The sequence below is a fragment of the Lissotriton vulgaris genome, chromosome 4_1, assembly GCF_964263255.1.
Source record: "Lissotriton vulgaris chromosome 4_1, aLisVul1.2, whole genome shotgun sequence".
In the NCBI taxonomy this organism is placed as follows: Eukaryota; Metazoa; Chordata; class Amphibia; order Caudata; family Salamandridae; genus Lissotriton; species Lissotriton vulgaris.
In genome coordinates, this window is record NC_141691.1 from 1389157956 (window position 1) to 1389181141 (window position 23186).

General features: G+C 43.4%; 1 protein-coding gene across 2 annotated transcripts in view; it reads left to right on the forward strand.

Annotated features, from left to right (window-relative positions):
- The window catches only part of MIB1 (MIB E3 ubiquitin protein ligase 1), a 346522-nt gene that overhangs the window by 193901 nt on the left and 129435 nt on the right, over nt 1–23186 (forward strand). For both annotated transcript variants that reach the window (XM_086965634.1, XM_086965633.1), the window contains exons 11-12: nt 1560–1757; nt 8928–9079. In XM_086965634.1, the coding sequence (XP_086821760.1) occupies nt 1560–1757; nt 8928–9079 (350 nt within the window). The remainder of the gene's footprint in view (nt 1–1559; nt 1758–8927; nt 9080–23186) is intronic.

The following is a 23186-nucleotide window of genomic DNA, read 5'->3' on the forward strand; positions in this document are numbered from 1 at the left end:
ATTTAGGTGGCTTCCCTAGACCTGAAAACTAGTTCCTGCCGACCTAAGAAGAAGGGTTAAGAAGACAATGGGCAGCGAAGCCTGAAGACGACTACAGACTTGGCCTCAGCCTTACCGGTCTGTCTCCAGCTTCCAAGACCCTGCAAAAGAAGACTAGGCCTGTCCTGCAGCCAGTGACTTCCAGAACCAGAGAAAGACTGCCTCCTCTTCCACAAAGACAGGAGACTCCAGAGGACAGTGGATCGGTCACCAAGAAACCTACACAAAGGACTCTGGTGCCTTACGTATTCACGAGTCCTGCCCACTCTGCACCTGATGCTTTCTGTCCATGTCCAAGTGGCTCACCGATCCAGAACCAGTTCCCCAGCGATCCTGACCCGAAGTCGAGCTTTCGTTGAACCCTCCTGGACTCCACGATGACACCTGCACCCTAAATCTGGAGGCTTTCCCTGACTGCGACTGGCTCCGGTAAGAAGAAACCGACGTCTGAGGACACCCATGCACCCGAAGCCCCTGGGCCTTGGTGAGCTGAACGGTCTGTACTCCCACGATGCCCTACATGTCTGCTAAACTCTGCTGTTGCTGGTCTCCCTCCTACAGCATACGGTGCAACGCCTGCAGCTTGTTTGTCTGAAGCAAGTTCTGCATTGAAGGGCACTGGGAGCACGATGCTGTATTTGCACCCTGCACTCTGCCACCCCTGTGCCGCCGATGGTGAATGTTTGGTGCTGCTTTGTGCCCCCACCCCTTGCTTGCTCTTTCCCCCTGCAAACGATTTACCTACCTTCCTGCCAGCAGGGTGGCTTGAAGCACCCCCAGTCTCCATTGAAGTGCATTGGGCTGAACTCTGATTTTGACCTCTGCACCCGGCCGCCCCTGTGCCGCTGTTGGTGCAGTTTGGGTTCTCACCTGACCCTTACCGACATTTGGTGCCGAATACTTGAACTGTAAGTCGTGTGCTTACCTGTATAACAGCATTATTGTTTTCCTCCATAGAATAACATTGGACTCTTTGAAAATGGCTCTAAGTGTCCACTTTGAAAGTCTCAAGTATTTTTCCAGCAAAACTTACTTATCTTATTGCGAAGATCTTGGTCTTAAAATAAAACTTGAACAAAGCTTATTTTTATAAAATTGGTGTGAATCTCCTTTTCGAGTCGAGTGCTAGTTATTGGTCAGTGTTGTGCAATAAATGTCTTAACACTCCTCTGTGTTAGGCCTAAGGCAGCTTGCCCACACTACCACTAATAGAGCACGTTGGGTTTACATTGAGTCCTGTACACTTCTGGGAAATCTCTGGACTCTCTGCACGGTATATCCACCTAGTGGCATACCATATCAGAGCAAGCTTCCAGCAACGACTATCTGGAGGCAGTTTTTAGACTTGCAAGCTGCATCATTAGAAGACATTGTCTTAAATCCACATAAAAAATGCAATTCCTTATGAGTGAAATTGAGCAGTGTTGCAGTATAGTTTTGTATTGAAATAAGTGTGTCCTTAAATTGTGTTGCAATACTGAAATATTGTTTAGCAAATACAAACTTTGTTTGTAATTTAGGATAAAGATGGAGACCGGGCAGTACACCATGCAGCTTTCGGGGATGAAGGATCAGTCATTGAAGTCTTACACCGAGGTGGTGCAGATTTGAATGCTCGTAACAAGCGCAGACAGACACCGTTGCATATTGCAGTGAACAAGGGCCATTTACAAGTTGTAAAAACATTACTGGACTTTGGATGCCATCCCAGCCTTCAGGTACATTTCATGATCATCATTTTAAAGTAGAGGCATAATTTTTCCTGTTGTCTCCAAAATTTTACATTGTAAAATCTGTACTCAGTAATAACAAACGTTCTAGGATATTCTGTGTCCCAACTGGAATCCTGTAACCCATTTTAAGATGTTTATATTTATTGTAAACAAAAATAGTATTTATTACAGAAGCATACACACAATGGGTATAAAGAGAACTGTGTGGTAGCCCTTGGAAACCTCTGCAGCCCAGACCAACTTTCCCTGCATGTAATAGGTAGCTCACCAGCAGACGCCCTGTTGGCAGGCAGGGCGGAGAGCGCTGACTCATACACTACTACACACAGATACCTCTGTTGCTTCCTCTATATGTCCTTACCTCGTGTTTGTATATGGACCACACTATTGTGCTTCCGGTGCTGCCCTAGGACTCCAGATTGTTTATGTATGTTGTCGGTTGTTTATTTTATATATTGTTTTATCTATTTCTTTACATATGGCATCACCTTGGGCAATTTATTGACCTAGCCTACCTCACTAAGGAGGCTGTAAAATTGGTCTGCATACGCACCACAAGCTTCTCCATATATATTTATAATCTTCTGTTACATTATTGTTATGACTTTCACGGTTATCCTGTGTTCTGATTTAAGTATTGTTGCATATTGTGTCTTGACTATTATTGTAACATGAAAATGCTAATAGACAAAAACAAATTTAAAAACAAAGAAATATGAGGGGCAGTGGTAGATCGGAGGCATGGCAATGGGGTAAAAGAGAAAACTGACACAGAATCCCCTCACTTCTGCCTCGTCACCTCGGTAGTCGGTGAGTTCAGCAGAATGTAGTAAATCCCTATAAAGCACATGGATCTCTCCTTTCTTAAACAGAGAACCGACCATACCTGTAATTGTGTATACCTGAATTCTATCTCGGTGACCAAATCTGTTCTTTGACATTTAACAGGTAATTTGTACAAACAAAACATTCAAGCAATAAGTATTTTAAATGTATATGTGTGCTAATATTCCTCCTTCTGCTTTAGATAACTACCTCAAGTGTAATGTTACCCACTCCTGTGGAGGATGAGTTATACTGTCTTCCTGACTTCGGTAAAACAAGATAGATAACCAGTATTGTTAATATCCTGATGTTCTCTATCCTTAGCAACGTCTTACTAAAACTCTAATGCTATAAAATGATATTTGTAAATATAAATGCCATGATCTACTTTAAAAACAAAGAAAGAGAGCAGTCGTGTTGCCCCTTTCTGGCACCCAGCACTCACATTGCCCTGCATCTTACCAGTTGCACAGCTGTATTTCCCAAATGGCTCACGATTAGACTACACTACGAGATTTTACTGCTTTTTCACTTTTATTTCTTTTTCCTCATTAATACTCTTTCTGACAGCTTTTTGCTTCACAATTTGTAGGGTACTTGCTCAATTGTGGAAAATCATTCATTTTTCTCTCTCAGCTCTTTATGATTTACTTTAAGATTTATCTAACTATAGCAAGAAGTTGAGGAAACCATATTCATAACCCCTCACTTGCCTGTGATCAGTATCGTGTGAACAAGTGCACATGTTGCAGGAAGATGTCTTCGGAGAAACTGAGAAAATGTGAATGTGTGCTCATGAATGGTTGTGCCTGCTTTCTTCTATGACTGTTTTCTGCTTCAGTCAGTGACCTCACCATTCCTCAGATACAGCCACTTAAGAGGAAAGTATGCTCAAATCTTTGTCTCCTTCCAAGAAACCTAAAGATGCCTCACACCTCCTTATTTTGTCTGCTGTGGCTCACTCAGACGCCCAGCTGGGAGATTCTGAGATTGAAGCACCATTCACTCCCAAGCCCGTTGTCAACCGAATACTCAATCCTGGCAAATTGTTTGACTTCAGTAGATGTTCGATATGAAAGACACTTGTTCTAAAGCATATTTATTCCAGTTCAGTTTCTTTTGAAGAGATCTCAAAGTCTGGCCACTGCCATAAAGCTCTGCTTCAGGGACTGCAGGCCTTGCAATGGTCAGGCTGTGATATATCCGATACTAAAAACTATACATCCTGCCTAGAGCTTTGGCAATTGACCTCATTCCTATTTTACTAGCGGATAGTGGAATGTTCATTGTGAAACCTTTAGTGCTAAGAGAAGCTTTTAGAAGACCGGACCGGTTTCTGAAATGTTTGAGGCCCATGGCCAATATGATCGATATGTTGCCAGTGGCTGCAATGAGTGCTCCGTTAATACTTTATCAGGAAATCACTTTGCAGGTTCCAAATTTCTTGTTCACGCAAGGTGCAATCCTCCACTCTGGTTCCAAGTTAGGATGTCCTTTATAAGACAGTGCTTGTGCTTCTAAATTAATCACCTCAATGCTTAATCTTTCTTGATTTTCATCTGAATTTTAGCAGTGCTCAATCACATTCATTCTAACAGCTTCTGTGCAAGAACTGGACATTCAGGTTCTTGATGAGACTTTGCCTAATTTTATCCACGAACACTCCAGTATAACGGCATTGATGAAGCATCTTTTTTCTGTATCGTAGGTGTAACAGTTGTGCGATAGCCATCACAATTGTCAGTTTTCATCTATGACTTGACATAACATAACGTGTATTTGTAAAGTGCACGTATCACCTACCTAAGGGTATCAAGATGGAACCTGGGGATTTGAACCTCTGGCCATGAGGTCGAGCTCAGCCCCCTACAGTGGACGCATTAGTCCACTAAGCCAGCAGACCTGACAAAAACGTAGTTTTGCTCTTTCTGCATTTGAGGGTACCAGCACAAAGTGTGTATCCCTATTGGATAAATGGGGATTCCCCCCATTTGCAAATTAATGTAGTGATGGTTTAAGTGGAGGTAGTTGAAAGAGTGGTGAGTAAGGGTTGTGGCAGGAACTCTTCCTATGCTCTTACTTCAATAAAATGCAAAGGCCTTAAACAGTATGGACCAAAACGGTCTTGTGATTTTCATGGTGATTGTTGGGAAGGTTGCCTGGTTCATGCAGTTTTTATAGGTCTTATGCTTTCAGACCTGTTGAAAAGTCACAATTTGAACTCCAGAATTTTTCTGAAGTTTTATGTTGTTCTTCAGATACCTCACAAAGTGTTAGCTTCACTAGCCTACTATTTCCGATTGGTTGTACTGTGGACTGTGGCTTCCTTAACTATTGCACTAGAGTTAAGGCAGGGTGTGAGGCTTATCAGACGCATGCATACAGTTTCAGCCCTTGTAAAGAAACCACAGGGGTCACTGTAGAAATAAGCATAGATGGCACACTCGATTCTTATTACTGGATTTCAGTGAGTGCATTCTTCGGTTTCGTCATATAATCTTTTCAGCCATTTGGAATGGAGGAGAGCACAGATAATGCACTCTATTTCATCACAGTGAGCTATTTCTTCCTGTTGCCGCCAGTGTAACATTCAGGTATGAATAGTGTCTCCTTCACCCAGAGTCTTGTTCAGGTTGGTCATTGCTTGGGAAAGAAATGTATTTTTATGGACCATAAACCAATTGCTTTCTGGTTTCTGAACAAAGCGGCATGCCTGTCTTATAAATGGCCATAAGAACTGGAACAGCAACTCAACATAATATAGTTATATACAGATAAACCTAAAATGATCGACTGAAAATAAATAATTATCAAAGCTGCAAGAACCTATTAAAATAAGTGAGATTATCTAATAAAGCCTGACTGTGCGGAAAGAAAGATTAAAGAAAGTAGGGGCTGCTAGTACACTGATGTGCACCGCTGAGACCTGAACAACATGGCTGATGCCCGGTGGAGCTGTTAGATAGCTGTAGTGGAGATTGGCCCCGGCTTCACCCCCTTGACCATCACCTACCCAGCCGGACATTGGACATAGTTCACCCTGCTGTGTCTTCAGCTCCCTCTCTGGCTTGTTTCTATGCCCTTCCCCCCAACCTTCTTCTCTTATTTCTATCCTCGTAGCCTGTACATCTATTCTAAACTGTTTTTCCCGAATGTTGAGACCTGAGCAACATGGGTGATGCCCGATGGAGTTGCTAGACAACTAATGAGGAGATTGGCCCTGGTTTCCCCCTCGACCGTCACCTACCCAGCCGGAAATTTGGACACAGTTCTTCCTCGTCCCCTGCTATGGCTCCTTCCTCCCCTCCTTTCCTAGGAATTATCTCAACCTCGTTGTTTTGTTTACTGTACATTATTACGTTTTTGCAACTGATGTAATTTGTAACGCAATGTTCCTCTGTTATAGCGCTCTGACACCTACGGGTCTAGCCAGCGCTTTATAATCTTTTTGATGTACCTTCTAATGCTACGTTCTCCTGGTTAAGCACTCTGATATCTCCGGGTCTAGATAGCGCAATATAACTGTCGCAAATCAAATAAATGAAAAACTGTTTTTTCCTGAACTCTGAGACCTGGGCAACATGGCTGATGGCCGGTGGAGCTGCTTGACAGCTGATAAAGAGATTGGCCCTGATTTCGCCCTTGACAGTCACCTGCCCAGCCGGACATTGGGCATAGTTCCTCCTCCACTCCCCGCTATTACTCCTTCCTCCCCTCCCTCCTACGAATTATTGAAACATTGTTTATGTGCACTGTACCTTACTATGCTCTTGTATCTGATGTAACTTGTAACGCAACAATCCTAAATGTAAAGCGCGCTGATACCCTCTTGGGTCATGTTCGCTCTATATAAAACTTTATAAATAAAATGGCTCAGTTTGTCAACGGCTGCAATAGTCCTTTTTAGTTTAAGAATTTTATCAGGTCTGGTTTTGTGTCCGGTTGCATAGCTTTATAGATGGGTGAATATTTCATCAAGGAATTCTGCAGAATCAGATCTTTGAGGATGATAGCAAATACTTTAGCTAATTGTTTTTCTGTCTTTTGATAGGAAGCATAATCTGCATCTTGTGTTTTAGACTTGATGAAAAACTTTTATTCACACTAAACAAGATGCTGTTCAGAGGTCATCCGCTTGATTGTGGGATAATGCTCATCAGTCAGTCCACAAGATCTCAAGCTGTAAACACATTAATACAAGTTAATAATTCTTCTCTTCTTGTGGAATGTGTATGCAGCACATCTGCCACTAGTGTGGCATTGTAGCGCTTTTGCTTTTATGGGAGTGATAGCAAACCCGGATCTGGCATGTGTGTTTGAAAAGATGATTGCAAGGTGGCTGTTATGTGTAGGAAGAGTTTGATTTAGCATATGTATGTCAGATGTGGGTACCTCATCTTGCGGTGGTGGATCAGCTACAGAAGCAAAGGCTTTAAAGTGGAGTATTAACTTGTCATACATAGGGTGCACAAAAATTATTTCATATCTACTCTTTTGAGGGCTCCATGAGGCCATATCTGTGAGAGTAGACTGCTTGTAATGCAGGGGATTTGTGGTCCCATGATGGAAGAGGTTCTTGATCCATCTAGGTGTGTGCTCTTATGATACCTGTTCACCGAGGCTGTTGCTGTATCTTGGCGTGACAGTGCAAGGGCTTTAGTTAATTGCACTTGACATAGGAATCCCAGAAAATTAAAGATTTGCTATAGGAATCAGATGAGATGAAAAGATGATGTAACCTTTGAGTTGGCTCACCAAGGTGTTTCCAGAGTTCACTATGACTCCCAGGTTACCCTTACGTAGCTAGTTGGGACTCATTAGGTTTCCGGCTTTGTTGGCAGACAGAGCACTTGTTGCATTCTGTTCCATTTGCTAGATGTCACAGTTTCCGTCTCATCTATCTTTCACTTTTACATTGATATTGGTCTTTCAGTCGTTGACTGCATGGAGGCAGTGGTCTAACGTACAAGTATCAGTCTGGCAGAGTCAGTTTTGTTTTCTGAATCATGATTGATGCTTGCCTTGTTGCATGAAAAGGCATACAACTGGACATAGTTGGAAAGTGTGCCGAGGTACAGGTTGGACATGAGAGGAACCTTGGAATTGTTGAAGCTGAAAGAAGAAAGGTAAATAGAATGTGCAATGATTTGACCTAGTTCTAAGACCGTCAAAGGATCTACATTGTACACCAGTATGGCAGAGCAGATCAAAGAACTCGGATAATTACTTTGCTTTGTGCCCCAGCGCCAGATATGGCTCTGGATTTTTGGAGAAGTCCACTTTGAACTGGAAATGGGGCTCAGTAGAAGTGTTGGTGCGTGATGCCGCAAAGATGACCCTTCCATGGGCAACTTGATACTGGGCCTGTTTAAACCACTAGTAGAGATGAATAGCCTTTTAATCCTGCCACATTTACTGTAGTTTATGAAAATGTCTTCTACCTGTTAAATGGATGATTCTGTCACAGCTTCTGGGTCCAATGGACAGATCCACTGCTGACTTTATCATTGACCGAGGCAGTCCAGCTAAAGTGGTCATTCTATTGCATCCTTGGATGTCTAAACAGTACCAAGTTAGCCTAATCAATTCCAGAGTGGCTATAAGCATTGGAACAGTGTCTCAGAGGTTTTGTAATTAAACTGGAGGACAGGGTTGCTATGCAGGGCCTTGAATGGCCTCTACTGTAGGATCCCACAGTGACTCAAAGTATTGTGAATATTGCTGTGAAGGTTACCCCTAACAGAATGTGTTCTTAGAGCCTTGATAGTAACTTGTGTGCATGTATTTCGAGTTAAAGTTAAGCCTTGCCTCCCAAAATGTAATATTGCGTATTCTTTTACCTTTAAACATGAGCCTATCAGTAACAGAGCTCCCCAGTTTAGACATAGGTGTTAGAGTTCAAGGATGTTGTCCCAGAAAGGTTAATTTTGAAGCTTGACAGATATTTGTATGCACTCTCTCCTATTCATGAACTCCACAATCCGTGCATGTCCTTGTATCTAAATATTATGCAGCTTCGGGACAGTTTCTGTGGTAAAATACAACCCTTAACAGAATTCTGATGCTGGCTTAGGCAAGGTTTACAGTTCTTACCAACAGTTCTAGGAAATGCTCCATCGGTCCAATTCTTAAGAGGCATAAAAGCGATCATGCTTTTCGCAGACAATAAAATGGATTAGTTTGTCAAGGGCTTCCAACAGTGAACATTCTGCTTGCATGTTCTCTCTGCTGTTGGTGCTTTTTGGTAGAATTAACCTTTCCTATTTAACAGAAAAAAAGTCCTGAATGAATGACAGTAGGCAAATTGAAGGTCTCTGTATATTTTTTAAGGATTCTGAAGGTGATACACCTCTCCATGATGCCATAAGTAAAAAACGTGATGACATACTCGCTGTCCTGTTAGAAGCTGCAGCAGATGTGACCATCACAAACAACAATGGATTTAATGCTCTACACCATGCTGCTTTAAGAGGAAACCCAAGGTAAGAGACGTTTTACTGTTCACATTTGATTTCAGCAGATGGGACATAATAAGGAAAGTGTGTCTTTGTTGCCTTTCTATATTGTTTGATGATTATGATTTATGATTGGAAGCCTTTAACCCCCACACACCCCCTTTGCATGAGATCAGGAATAACTGGAGTGGTGTGCCTATTGCAGCTTGAGAGTTCCCATTCTGGTGTAAATAGCTGTGAATCTTATGTGCCCCACCGATCTGGAAACCCGTCAGTAAATATCAAAATGAAAAGTGAATGAGACAGCTGGCAGCTCAGAACTTGGAGTTTAATTAGAAAAATAAGTTCCTTCAAGCTGTTTACAGAGTAGTGGTCTGATCTGATTAAAGGAGGCGTCTGTGTTTTTTTTGGTATTGCTTGCAAGCTCAAAGGTACATAGTGGCATGAACCAAGGCTTTTAGCTGCACGTTCTTCTAGTTAGATGGCTTTTTTATGTTAACCTGTAAGAAGCTCACCTTGAGATCTGAAAGCAAAGCCTTCTGTAGCAACATATATGGACAGTTTGAACATTTCAGTGAGAAAGCTTTTCACAGACTGTATTCCTCAGTCTCAACCCACCGCTGCCCATTGGAAGGAGGAGGTAAAACCTCTGAAGAAATATTGAGATTGCGAGCGCACAGGAGTAGATTGACCATTTCGCAAAAAACGTTTGAATTCTTGGGCAGAACCTTCCCCTGTGCAAGTCTCCAGATAAGTGGTAGAAGTGAAAGATGTCTCGGACCCTCTATGATACCTTTTTTATTATACTTTATTGCAGTTTATTTTGCAAGGCAGATCCGCTACAGGCCACTCCTATAATCCAGTACCCTTACTAGTACATTGAATCTAACCATTATAGACACCATCTGGACAGACATGGTCTGGCTTTGTAATCTACTACTCTCTGCTGACCACCGGAGGATTGCTAACATGGTCCACCCCTGTAGGACCCAGCTAGCCATATTCTTTGACCGCTGTTTGACATAATTTAATTATATTCATAGAAAGGATCACCATGATGCAGTCAATCTAGGTAGATCTCTGATCATCTTCCCTACCATTAAAATGCCTGCCTGGGTCCATTAGACATGAAAGTGGACAGCCCTATGCAGTAAACATCTAGGTGGCTGTAACATTCAAGAAAACCATAATGGCACCTGATCAAGGCTGTCTGCATAATCTGACCATAAACTCTGCTTCTCATACATATTGCTAAGTGCTGTGTCCCATACAGGATAACCACACCTCTGTGGTCATCATGCATTAAATGGAAACTCATCCCATATAGGATCAATACAAGGCCCCTATACTTCTAACCGCACACCCTATATGGCACAGCGTGCTGCAGGTGCGATCAGTGCTTCAACACCCCAGATGGGAATAGTAAGCGCTGTATAAATATTACAATACAGTGGGGAAACCTGGAACTTGTAAATGGTGTCATTTTGTCAAGATCATAGGACTGTGTGTCCTGAACTGTGTAGGAATATCTGGGTTATTGAAAATGCATATATGGTGGACCCTGAAACACAGATTAGAGGGAATATGAGTGGGAGCTAATGATGCAAGTGTGGGAATGGAATACGGAGCCATTGATAAGAGTGGTATACTGCAGCATGAACAGACGGCAAATGTTCTGAAACGTGATAAGGAAGGGTTTCTGTGACCAAATTAGGAGGTTACAAAAACATAGTTTACGAAATAATGAAACGTAGATGAGGTGTTGTGAAACAGATGAGGCGGGCAGTACTTGAAACGAAGATAGGGATATGGAATTGCTAAAGTATGGCTAGGTGAGGGGGCTGTTGAAATGAGGGTTGGTGAGTAGGAGGGCACTGTTGAGCTGAGGATAGGCGAGGGCACGATGGAATTGTGGGTTAGGGACTGTTGAAATCCAGGAGGATGACTGTTTTGTTGGAACGCGTGTAGATGATCAGTCAGTTGAAACGTTGGTATACTAAGGGATTAGTGGAACATGGGTAGACGAATGGCCTGCTGATTGGATGCTAGGGATCGGCGAGGCTGCTGAAATGGGGGAGGGATGCAGGAGGCCTGCTGAGATGATGATAAACAGCAAGGGTGCCTGCTGAAACTGGATTAGGCAGTGGGAGAGAGTGGTGTGCTGAAATGCAGTTAGGCATAACGAGAATCTGGAACTACTAAACTTGCCGGTAAGCTGAGGGATTGCCTAAGCACAATAGAGGCTGCGTCCGGTTCTCCCAAGGGGAGGCAGGACCCAATTGATAAATCAATTTGAGATGCTCCTGAAACCTATAGACCATGTGAGCAAAAGCTGCACACACTGTGACTGGGGAAAAAGATGTAATTTACAGTCTCTTTGATTCTTTGACCCTCATCCAAACCTGTTTGGGCCATTTACTACCTCATGCATTTCAAGGAAAAGTAACTGCTCCAGGGTAAAACTGAAGAAAAGATTTGCCTCTACGTAAGGAAATGCAGCGAGGGCTTCAGACTGCATTTCACTAAAAGACAAGGCACAAACACTAGCCTGGACCTTGTAGTAGACTGTAGATGCCAGTGACTGCTACTTGGTATTTTTCACAGGTTTACTTTTCTCGTTTCTGTCTGATTGGTCATGCAATTAAAGTAAATTAGCTCGTTTAGTATTTTATTAGTTATGAATACAGGAATAGAACAGGAAATCCTGAAAATTGAGGCTGCAGAAGATTCTCTTGAAAGATGGGAAATAGTGGGGGATGGAAACTGGGGGAGATGAGCAGGTGTTAAGAAAAGAGAATAGTGTGTGTTGGGTGAATGCCGGGGTGAGAAATTGATATGTAGATCACGATTCATTCTCTGGCCTGGTACATACATTAGGACGGGACTCCTGAAAAATTGGTTGAAGGTGGTGCCCTGAAACGAGAGCAGGAAGTTCAATGAAAGGGGCAAAAAAAGTGCATGATCAGGTCTAAAACTTGCACAGAAAGTGTAATGAAGTACGCATAGGAAAGAAGATCAATGTTACTGAAAAATAGATGGAGACTTTGGAAAGGGAATAGCCGCGTTGTAAGACGCAAGTAGGATTGGAGACCTAAAACCAAAATTGGGGGTTCCAATATTGGTAGGAGGTGGGGGAGCTGACTCATGCATTACGAGGGGTTCCTAGTACATTACCTGGAGGTGAGGGCAGCTAGACCATTGGTACAGAGGGGTGTCCTGGAACAGGGATAAGAACTGGTGTCCTTGAAAATTGATATGGCAGGCTTCCTGAAAAATGGATAGCAGTAGTGTTTCCTAAACAGTGATGAGAGTGTGGGCCCTGGAACATCTGGGAAAGGGAAAAACTTACCTACCCTCTTCTTGTAAAGTCTCTGTAATCTTCCTCAAGTTGTCTTTTACTTGCGTCATATCTGGGGCATGTATGGAGGAGCCTTGCACGTGTGGTTGTGGGTGCCTGTGTTAGCTTTCTTGTGCACCTGGCAGAGTCAGTGGCGAATACATTTTTACTCCAGAAGTGTGTACTCTGAGATAGTGGTTGGGTTAGTGCAAGGCTGCCCGTGGCACAGCTCTTACCTGGAGGTTACACAAACACACTCTGTGAGACGGCAAGGAATACCATCAAACCCTTTGACGAGTCACTGTTTTGTCTGCTTAAGAGGAACTACTCGATCTCCTTTTCCGATTTGCATTCTTCTAGAATCAGGCCTCCTTATGGAAGCTAGTGCACCCGAGTCAGTTCGATCCATGCCAAGAGGGGCTGCAGTGCTCCATGCCTCCAGCATGTTGTGATCATGCCGAGTCAGCCTCTTCTTTGTCACTTACCCTCCTTGTGCTGTAGGAAAGCATGCTATATTTGCACCCAAGATCTTGAGATTTCCTCGGACCCACTTCCTGGCATTGTTGATTTGTTGATGTCGGTAAATGAGGTTTTCCTGATTTCCAGAACCATTGGCATTTCGTTTCTAGCTCAGGTGGTTCTCAGGGGTATCATCATTTGTCCAGTGTCCACTGCATTGTTGAACTACAGAAGAGTGCCTTCCTCCCAGTGGTCACTGGATAACAAACCATCCAAAAGGAATGATTTTGTTTGCTAAATTTGGAGTGGGCCCTTTGCCTTTTAGGTGCGGGGTACTCGGGTAGTCCAAAGCGGTCATTCTGAACATTTTTGTGGCTGATACAAAGAAACGTCGTCCACATTCCCCCATGCTCTACTAGTAACTTACAGCAAAGTACACTGCAAGACTTAGATGTATAGCACTGTAAACTACTGCTACCATTTGAAGTGTACCATTGCAGAACTGTAATTTGAGCTACTATTTTTTGTTATGTGACCCCTTTCACAAATATCATTATTTTTGGCTCTCATGCACTGTTGCGTATCTCAGTAGTTTTTTCAACACCTTCCATTTCGTTATATTAGTGCAGAGTGTGTTTGACCTATAATGCTGGCTGGGGTACTAGGAACATTCTGGAGAATTCTGGTTTTCAATGCGGATTCCAATTTTTGAGTTTAGAATTTTGCCACCATATGCATTTGTCCTTTTCTTTTTCAAAGTAGCAAACTGCCTGGACGTTGACTGTATTAACTATAAATATTGTCACCTGTATTCTGTCTAAACCTACACCACCTCCTTGAGAATAAAGTGCTAAAGGGGAGTATAGGGTCATCCAGTTGGAGCACAACTGTTGTTGCTCAAGGCATTGGTGGTAAATGACCCAGTTGTTATAGTTAAGACCCAGCAGACCCTGCCTGCCTTAAAGATGCAAGAAAGTCTAACTAAGAGCTCACAATACTTACCTGTATAGAATATCTTCAAGAAGCATGGATATTGTGGGTGGGGTGTCTTAAATATGGGTAGCGGTCATGAAACTCCCTGCAGTGGAGTACTGGAACATGGTAGAAATTGGAGCGATGGAGCTCTGAAATAATAATTGTGATTTAAATATTTAATGTGGGTGGTCCCAGAAAAGAAGAGTGGGGTATGTTAAGCACATACTAGTGGTGGTTTGGGGTTCGTGGATGGTCTTAAAAGATGGGTGAAAATGATTTGTTTCTGGACAGATTGATACAAAGCATTCCTGACAAGAGACTTTGGGGCGGGATTCAGATGATGCTGGTTGGGTATTTGGAAATTCTAATACAAAATGTGAGCTTGAACTGCGTGTAAGTAGTGCTCATAAACGCGGAATAGGGGTCTGCATGCATAACGCTCTAGGAAGGTTTGGTGTGCTTTGAGTGCTGCCCAATAGAATGTGGTGCACCAATGGATTGGGTGAGCGGTTTCCTTAAGTTACAGAGAGGGTGGAAATGGCGTGCGGTGCAAAAATGGATTTGTCACTTTGTAGTGACTCGGGGACCGATGCAGCTTGGAATGTTTGCCTAAATGACGGAGACGAAAGTTTAATGTGGGGGCGCTTCTACCTCTGCTGTGCCTCCTTTGCAGTGGCCTTTCCTAATTCATTCGGATATTTGGTGTGTAGATATCTGGCAAGTGTACCTGTCATTGCATTTGTAAATCATGGGGGTGGATGAAACTTGTAACTTGCAAATCACCGGCTTTGAAACATCTTGCTTTCTTGACACTCGAGCCCAGATCTCCCTTCTTGAGGCGCAGTGCTGTATTCTTGAATGACGGGTCCTTATATTGGACAGTAGGTGTCTGCCTTCTGTCGGATTCAGCTGGTGCCAAAGCAGTTCGTATGCTCCGGCCCAGAGACCCTGTATTGATAAACAATCGGTGCCACTATGATCATGGGCATTGATTGTGCCCACAAAGCTGTTGCAGAAAAATGGCCTCTTTACTTTTGAAAGACTTGTCTAGACACCAGGCTGCTCGCAACCTTCCGTTGCTGCTTCCATAGATGTCTGCACTCCTTCCCTAAGAGTTGTGCCCCCCGGAGGGAGTGATGGATGGATGGATGGGTGGGGTTGGTTGGTTGGTTAGAGCGTGGGCCCTAAACTCTGGAATATCCTTTCAGGAGAACTTTGTGTGGACCACGACGTGGGCCACTTTGCGTGCAGTGCTGAAGACCGCTCTCTCTTTAGAGAGAGTTACTATTAACATGCCACAGGTCGCAAGTAACCCGTGCCCATGATGAGAATGGCATAGTGTGTGTTTAGATGTTGAATTTGCGGATAAAACTACTAACATTTCCTTTAAAATGTATCAAAGTAATAGCTGTATTACTTTCCAAGAGTAATCAGTTGCCTAATCCAGTTACAAAATCATGTAAGCTGTAGGTAGTTAAGTGATTCGTGAAAGGTTAGTCCTCCTAATGTGGCAGGCGCGGCCTTTTAACGCTAAAACGATTACCATTAAATCACTGCCATTTGAGCAATAAACAATTACGTTTGTGTTGTGTGTGATATATGTATTTATGTTCATTATGTGCACCTTAGCTTTTCTAAGTATCTCCTCCCAGGTTTACTAAACCGCCCACCCCTCGTGTTGTAAAGACTTGTTGTAAGCACGTACGTGTGTTCATAGGATGCAGGGTTGAGAACGCAGAATCGATAGCTTGTCCAATCACTATCAAAGTATTTTATTATTTGTAGCCGGGTCAAGGTCAATAGTGCCACTCTTCTTTGTGGGCTGTTTGAGACTGCCTCGTGGGTGGAACCCGACCGGCGCTTAATTTGTGAAAGAAAGTGCCGGTGCCCGAAGCTGTCCTCCATAGCCGGTGCGATTAGAGATGGGCGGGCTACATTCCAAAGCTGGTGGTCTTTAATGCACTACCGGACACTCCCTGCCCTTATCTCACTCTTGCAGGTTCCTGCTTTCTCCCTTTGTGACTGTTTTGCCGTTTTTCTCCAACTCCCTCTTTACAATCTGTGTGTTTCCCTCCCTTGCACTGCTAAATATCTGATACCGAAAAATAAATGCCTGCCCCCAAACATAAGTGCCGGTGGCCCCCACCTGCAAACCCCGGCTCAAATTCAGCAAGGACCCTGCCCCAGTATTGAAACCCCGACCTTCCACTAAGATACGTGATCGCGTTGTCGCCTTATCCTTGTTCCCCTTCCTTGGTCACGAGTTTGCATCCTTGCCTGCCCAGGAGCTGCGTGCCCTCCCCTGGCACGAGGGGCTCTTTGTCCAGACAAACTGCTCCGAATTCCATGTAGGCAGCTTCTTGGCCCTCTTTCGAGGGAGCGCGGGAATCAAACAGGAGCTTGCTCCTAAATTGGAGTTCCAATTGGTGTAAAAATACTGCACGTTCTCCCACGCACAAGTTTCGCCTATTAAAACCTGGGGAAATTATGTGGGAACACGGTACCAAACCATGTTTTACAGCTCGGCGCCAGGGAGAATGTGCAGGATTACCGTCCTATCTCTCGTTTTGAGGTGTGCAACTGGTACTGAGGGAGTGCTCGTGCCTATTAAATACCTCACCCTGCAGTAGTTGTACTTCCCAAGTGCGGTATTGTGTGCCAAAATAAAATGCCCCTCTGAAGGTGGGCGCTAGAGGCTTCCGTAGTCTCAGTAAAGGGGCCTCCCTCGCATTAAGATTTAGTGTCTAATTCATACTCCAAACCATTTGTGATCACATGTGAGCGCTCATTCTCACAGAAGTTTAAACATGCCACTAAACCTATAACAAGGCATTTTCTCTCTAAATAAGGCCTGTGTGAGTCCTCAGTGACTCAGACTGGAAACGTGCACGTGAAGGCCTGCTTTGTGTAATTCATTGTCGAATGGGACCAGTGCAGCATTTCTTAAAAGCAAAAAGCATTACCATAAAGTCTCGATTAAAAATGTTGCTGATTTTTATTTGGGGGTGAAGGGTGGTAAGCAATTATTCAATGGCGTGCATTGCTTACATAAACCACATTGAACATTCGTTTTTATTTTTAAGGATGTGTGTGTCAGGATATGGCTGGTGCAGAATGTATTGGGACTTTAGAAGTAGCCATAGTCTGTTTTCATGTATACTTTATTTCGAATTAGGGTTTCTTTGTATTTCTTGCATTTATAAATCATTTCTGTCCTAATTCTAAGGCAAAGGGTGTTCAACTGTGAGTTGGATGCATGCAATGTGTTCCAGCAGCAACACTCCCAGCGCCCACCTTAATGCAGTGTTTGAAAGTTGACATTCGTGAAGTATTCTAACATTTCCTTAGTGATGTAAATGGACTCTGAAAGCAAGGTGTGTGGTTTGATCCAGTTTTTGAGATGGGTCACTCTTTAAAGAGAACCCTATTGAAATTGACGACCACCTGACTAGCATCAACAGGGCCCTTTTTACGCTCATTAGACTGTCATGAACTAGAGAAAGTGACAACCTTTAAAATTATGACCTGTGTAAGAATGTTACTGGTACAAGATTCGCACCAGCTGCTCCCCCTCCTACGTTTAAAATGAGAACATAATATTTTTTGCCCCATCCATACCTTACCCGTTGCTAAGTGTGCAAAGGTTACATTGAAAGAGTGCATGTGTTTTGGCTTAACCAACAGTTGGACCCCATGCTTGTGGGAACAGATGTCGACTGTGTGGACATGGACCATTAAATAGAAATTGAACGTAACTTTCCAAATGTGTTTGTGACCTTTTACACTACTTGGTATGTTTCGGCCTTTAAAATCACTTTATTGGGGGCATTTTTGGCATGCTTATCAGAGTTGATCTTCAGTTACAAAGGATAGTGAAGGCATGAAATATACAACAGTATAATATAAAAATTGAATGTTTCCCCAGATAACACGTATACCTCAACATCCTGAATATTATTATTGCTTGAGAACAAACATGAGGAAATGATACACAGTGTGTGGAATTCCATTTTATTTAAGTTCTTCACATTACACAGTGCATCAAGTACATTCAATCTCTCTTGCTGTACAGTAACATTTGTTCATTTTTACCTGTGCACGGCTGGCTGCCGGTCATCATATCATCAATAACACACTTTGTGGGCTGAGGTGCTCCAGTCTGGAGAAACCCGTCGTCCTGTAGTTTTCAATGCATAGCTACAGCTGGTTGAAGGGGACCAAATCCATTGAAGAGGCGATTTGGTTCCATTTTACCAGCTCTAGCAAAGCATTTAGGCCGAGTCACAAGTGTAATGCAGTGCGTGCACATGCAAGCTGTTGGCCTCCATACGACTGGTGACGAACACACTTATAGACATTATCCTGGAGAAGAAAATGCCAGTTGAGTGCTGTTGACTGTGCAGCCTTCGTTCCAAATGGCAATCAGAATGTTATCGTTTTTGACATCAATATGCTTTATTCATAAAATAAAGGGCATGGAAAGATAAACTTATTGTTTTAATGTCACGTTTACCTTCAAAGTGCAAATCAGAGCAAACATCATGACAAAAGCGTTGGTCCCTTTTTTTACTTTCTTTTTTTAACACGAGGCATTTCACTGTTAGTGAGGATGCAGGGTCACAGCTGTGCTACAGCACTGCACTCCAGATATATTACGACAAAGGAGTGTAACAGATTTTTCCAATAACTTTTAAGAAAAAGTTTGCAAGAAATTACTTTTCTCTTACGTATGAAATGCAGTGTTCTTATCAGGGGGTTTCTCGAACCATGCTACTTTGAGAATGTCGATACCTTCCTTGTTGGACTAGGCTAGGGCTACTGATAGTCATTGGGAGCCCCAGTAACGTTGGAAGGAGCGTGGCAAGCAGAGCAAGTTTACATTCATGGTCCGTGATATTGATTGGAAACGCTTGCACACGGGTCTTGCTTGGATGCTGAGGCAGAGTCATCCTTCTAAAGAACCGCCCGCCCCACCCCCGGAGAGAAACCGTTCACGTTATTTGGCCTGAAAGATGGAAGCACATCCCCGTTTCGCTGAAATAAGCCTCAGGCCACAAGCGTTCAATGATAAGCGTTTGTAACCTCACTAAAGCGCCTTGATGCTGTGGTGTATTCCCTCGTGGAGTTGTTTTATATTTCTAGTAAAAGAAGCGCGAGTTTCAAGCAAGTGTATGTTCTGTGGGTGAGGCTGGACATCATGGGTGAGATGCACTTCAATATACCCCACCAGCGTGACCCCTACTGAAAGGTCACGCGCGCCCTTCCTCCTGGCCTGAATGCAGTAATGAACGCGGTGCTATTTATACCGGGCGCGCGCGGGCGTCTCCAGATACAGCTGCTCAAGTGTGCTTTTGGATGGCGCGCGCGGTCTCTCGGACTGGCCATATCAGGGCACGAGGGGGCCATGGAAAAAGCAGAGAGCAGCATCGGATAATGTCAGCATCTGTTGTCTGCGTCCGTCAGAGAGCTGACATGTGTGAGTTACAACAGTGTCAGCACATGCCCCAGGCCAGGGTGTGCTCCTCAAATGCGAACAGCTGATGCGGCGGATGGATTTAGCCCTGTGGGCTGAATCAACCCACCCCGAGACCAGCACGGACGTTTAACATACTCTGCAGCCTCTTTCAGAGAAGCAACTTGCAGCACGTTTAAGTATTTAATAAAAAATGTATTTTAAAGTTGTTTTTAAGCAGCGACAAATCACTTGATCGCGCTGGGTTGCATTAGTGATTTCTTAGGGACCCACTGTTTTTTACAAACCAATAGCTCATGTGGCTGTAGTTCAGTAGAATTATTCAGCCATTATTTATTTTGAAGAATGATTTCTTTTTAGTTCCCTGTGTTTCAAATTTGCCATGCTTACAACCAGATGTTTAATTAGTCATCTAATCAGTTGGGCCTGCTTCTGAAATGCATATTTAGCTTGTGGTCACAGGTGAGGCCTGGGTTGGTTAATCCACCCATTTATCATCAAAGATCTATAAAGTTGAGTAACAACCCCCCCTCATTACGGTGCTCTAAAACTGGGAGGGGGAAATCCGCAGTGGCAGGCAAATAAAACAGTTTACATAGCGTTGGTTTTAAGTAATCAGCAAAAATAACATGAATCAGAGGATGTCTTATGGTTTAGTCTATTAGTTAAAGGTAAAGGCTGGTCTCACTCAAAATATGTAGTAAATAACAAAAAAAGCAAATATATTGTTCAGTTGAAGTTTTCAAGACCTCTTATAATTACAGATCTCATGGTAGTGCTAAACTGACTCCTGCCATGGCTGAAAACCCATCTGCATAGGATCAGTGCATTGGTCTGCCGCATTTACAGCTGGAATAATGCAGAGAGAAGACATTTAATTTAGGAAATTGAAAGACTAGTGGTGTTTTATAATTTGACTGCAGTTTCCACTCCTCTTCTCCATTAGGAAGAAGATTAGCTTTTCGTGCACAGTTATAATTTTTTTCTTCTCACTCTTTTTCTAAGCATGCAAGAGTGAAAGGTTTTAATTGGCTTAGTAAATGGCTTTCACTGGAGACTCATTAAACCAAAGCGTTCTGCTTTTCAAAAACAATAATTTAGATTTTTTTGTACATATTAACTTTTAGATTTTTCGTACCTGAAAAGTAGAGTGATGGTTATAGAACAGTTTAAAGTTTTGTATAAAATTTGCTATTCAAACATCAAATTCAATTTTCACAAACCATGGCCATTTACAGTTCGAATAATATTTAGACACTAATGTAACATTGTGTGATACAGTGGAACAATGACATCATGCTTGCAAATTACTCCGGTTACATTGCTCTTCTTTCTTCAGCTTGGTAGCCACTTCATTATCTCGTAGTTCATTACCATCCCAAAATACATACTTCTTTACATTCCATAGTTTTCATAGTTCATATGGGTACATAAAGAAGTATGTTCTCTGGAAAGGTCAACATTCTGCACCATCTTGTTAGCCATTGCACGGCTACGTCTGCTGGAGTACTTTACCGTAGTTTTGTTGGGATCATCATGGCAGTGAGTGCCATGCATTTGGGTAACAAACATCTGCTATCTGTTAACAGCACCCAGAGACACTTTAGGGGTGAACATGTGGCCCTTTGATTTACCTGCCTCCATTTATATAGCCCCTTGTTTTTTGTCAAGCAAATGTTGAGAGGCAGTTGTCCACATTTGTTGCTGTTTTTAGAGATGTGTGCCAATGTCTCTGCTTAAGCATCACTCGGGTTGGTACCTGGAGCAGCCTTTTTCTTTAGACGTGGCTCACCCCTGCAAGATCCTTGTGCAGGCTTTCTGCTCTGATTGATATACCCTGCTGTTTTGCTGGAGAAAGCACCACAGTGGCTGTAACCTAATGGCTTTGCAGCTCACAGAAGAGAATCAGTGATTAACTTCTGTATATTGCAAACACTCTCCTTTAAAGTAGTGCCTCATTTATATATCTATCAAAAAGGCTCTGCTGACACTCGTGTTTCAACGGTGATGCTGCTGAAAGCAAAGGCCCTCTTTTGTGATTGGGTTTAGGGAGAGAGTAGGCCAGAAGTTGCGTGCGAAAGCTAGTGCTTGATCAGCACTCCTGAAATAGCTGTTCCTCATTGTCTAAACACTCACCTGCTTCCTTTGTTTCGGGGTCTCTAGTCTATTCCAGGCTTCAAGCATCAATGCTAGTTTTCGTGCAATTCAAAAAGGGCATGATCCAAATGCTGGTCAATTTTCATGGCTTGTGCTCGAGGATTTGTCTCCAAAGCCCACAGAGAGCGTCGTGTTTGTCCGGTGCTGGCGTGAGGTCAGGTTTAATTTATTTTCTCTTTTGTGCTCAAAATATACGCTGTGAAACAAAGTTGCTCGGTGTGGCAGCAGTCCTGGTGCAAAGTGTGGTTTTGAGCTGGACGAGGTCCAAAATCAGCAGATATCAGAGTCCTGAAACAGAGATTAAGGGAAGTGAAATTCTTGCAGCCCATGACAAAAAGCCTAGTGCACTGATGGGGAGCAAATCAGAGCGTGGCTGCGGATACAACAGTAGTATAAGGAGAAATAGCAATGCAGCATTACAATTACATCATGCACGTTCAGGCTGCAGTTGGGCTGACTGCATTTTAGCACAGTCCTCTCTTTACCCTTCTCAGTGCTTTGGGCTTCATTTATTATGTCCCGTATTTTCACCAGCTGGTCCCTGTATAGTTATGGTGATTAGTGGGCAATACTTTGTTTTATGTTAATACCTTGGAATCCTTTTTTAAAATTATTTAGTGTTGTGCATTTCTGTGTTTGCAGTGCTTGTTATGAGCTCTAAAGCACCATTAAGGTGGCCTTGGCGCAATCTAAACTCTAAAGTATATTAGTATATGCACGAAATATTCCAAGAAAGTCAGGTGGTTACTTTCAGTAGGGTGCGCAGCAACAAACATCTCGTAAATGAAAAGCTAACGCACCGCAACCTCATACAAAATGTTGTCCAAATATAGTTTTGGTCAGTGCCAGTACGCCAGGTTGGCCCTGGCAGCCACCACAACGGATCGGTTAAATAATGCACAGGCCGTGAGTTATTCAAGCAGCAAAGGATGGTTAGTTAAGCGACACAAGACCGTAGGCATCTCCTAAAATGTCTCCTCGCTGGCGTTGCACAGGAGCGTTACCTGCAGCCTTAGCATTATGCAGCATCCGAAGCCTGGTAATGACCCCTGGAGACACATCAGCTGCAGGCATCGCGTCCTGCACGCGCCCCCTATTCGCTGATTCAGCTCTCGGTTGCGCAGCGAGGAGGAGAGGGGAAGGAATCACTGCACCTAACGCCACGAGGGAGACGTACGTAAATAAGCAGCGTAAACACGCACATGCCATGCCGCCCGCCTGCACCTGCTGTCTTTGAGACACGGTATAATTAGTTATGTTGTTGAAACGCCTACCTTGTGTCCGCTTTCACCGCCGAGTGCCCTGGAAAACGAGCAGGTTAACCCGACACGTGTTCAGGTGAAAAGATTCACAGAAGTAAAGCAATTTGCCGGCAAAAGAGAGTAAAACCGAAAGTGTAGCTTTCATCCGATTCACTGAAGTTTCCTTTTGTATTTTTCTTTTTTTTTTTCCTGACTGAGCCGTCAACTCCTCCGGTTTGCAGGGACTCCTTTCGTCTCCAGAGGTCACTTCAGGAGACCAGGACTCCCACTTCGCAAACCACGTCGCCCCACGGTATTTCCAGCTCGGAGCGCAGGAGCAAAACTGTTACCGCTTTATAGGCAGCTAAGCATTTGAAACATGCACTCCCAGGCAGGCAGCTCTCCTGTGCCTCGCTCTTCCCTGACCATATTTAGGCAACCATAGCAAAAAATAGTCTCTCAGCTGTCGATTGTCGATCCGCGCGCCCGGGG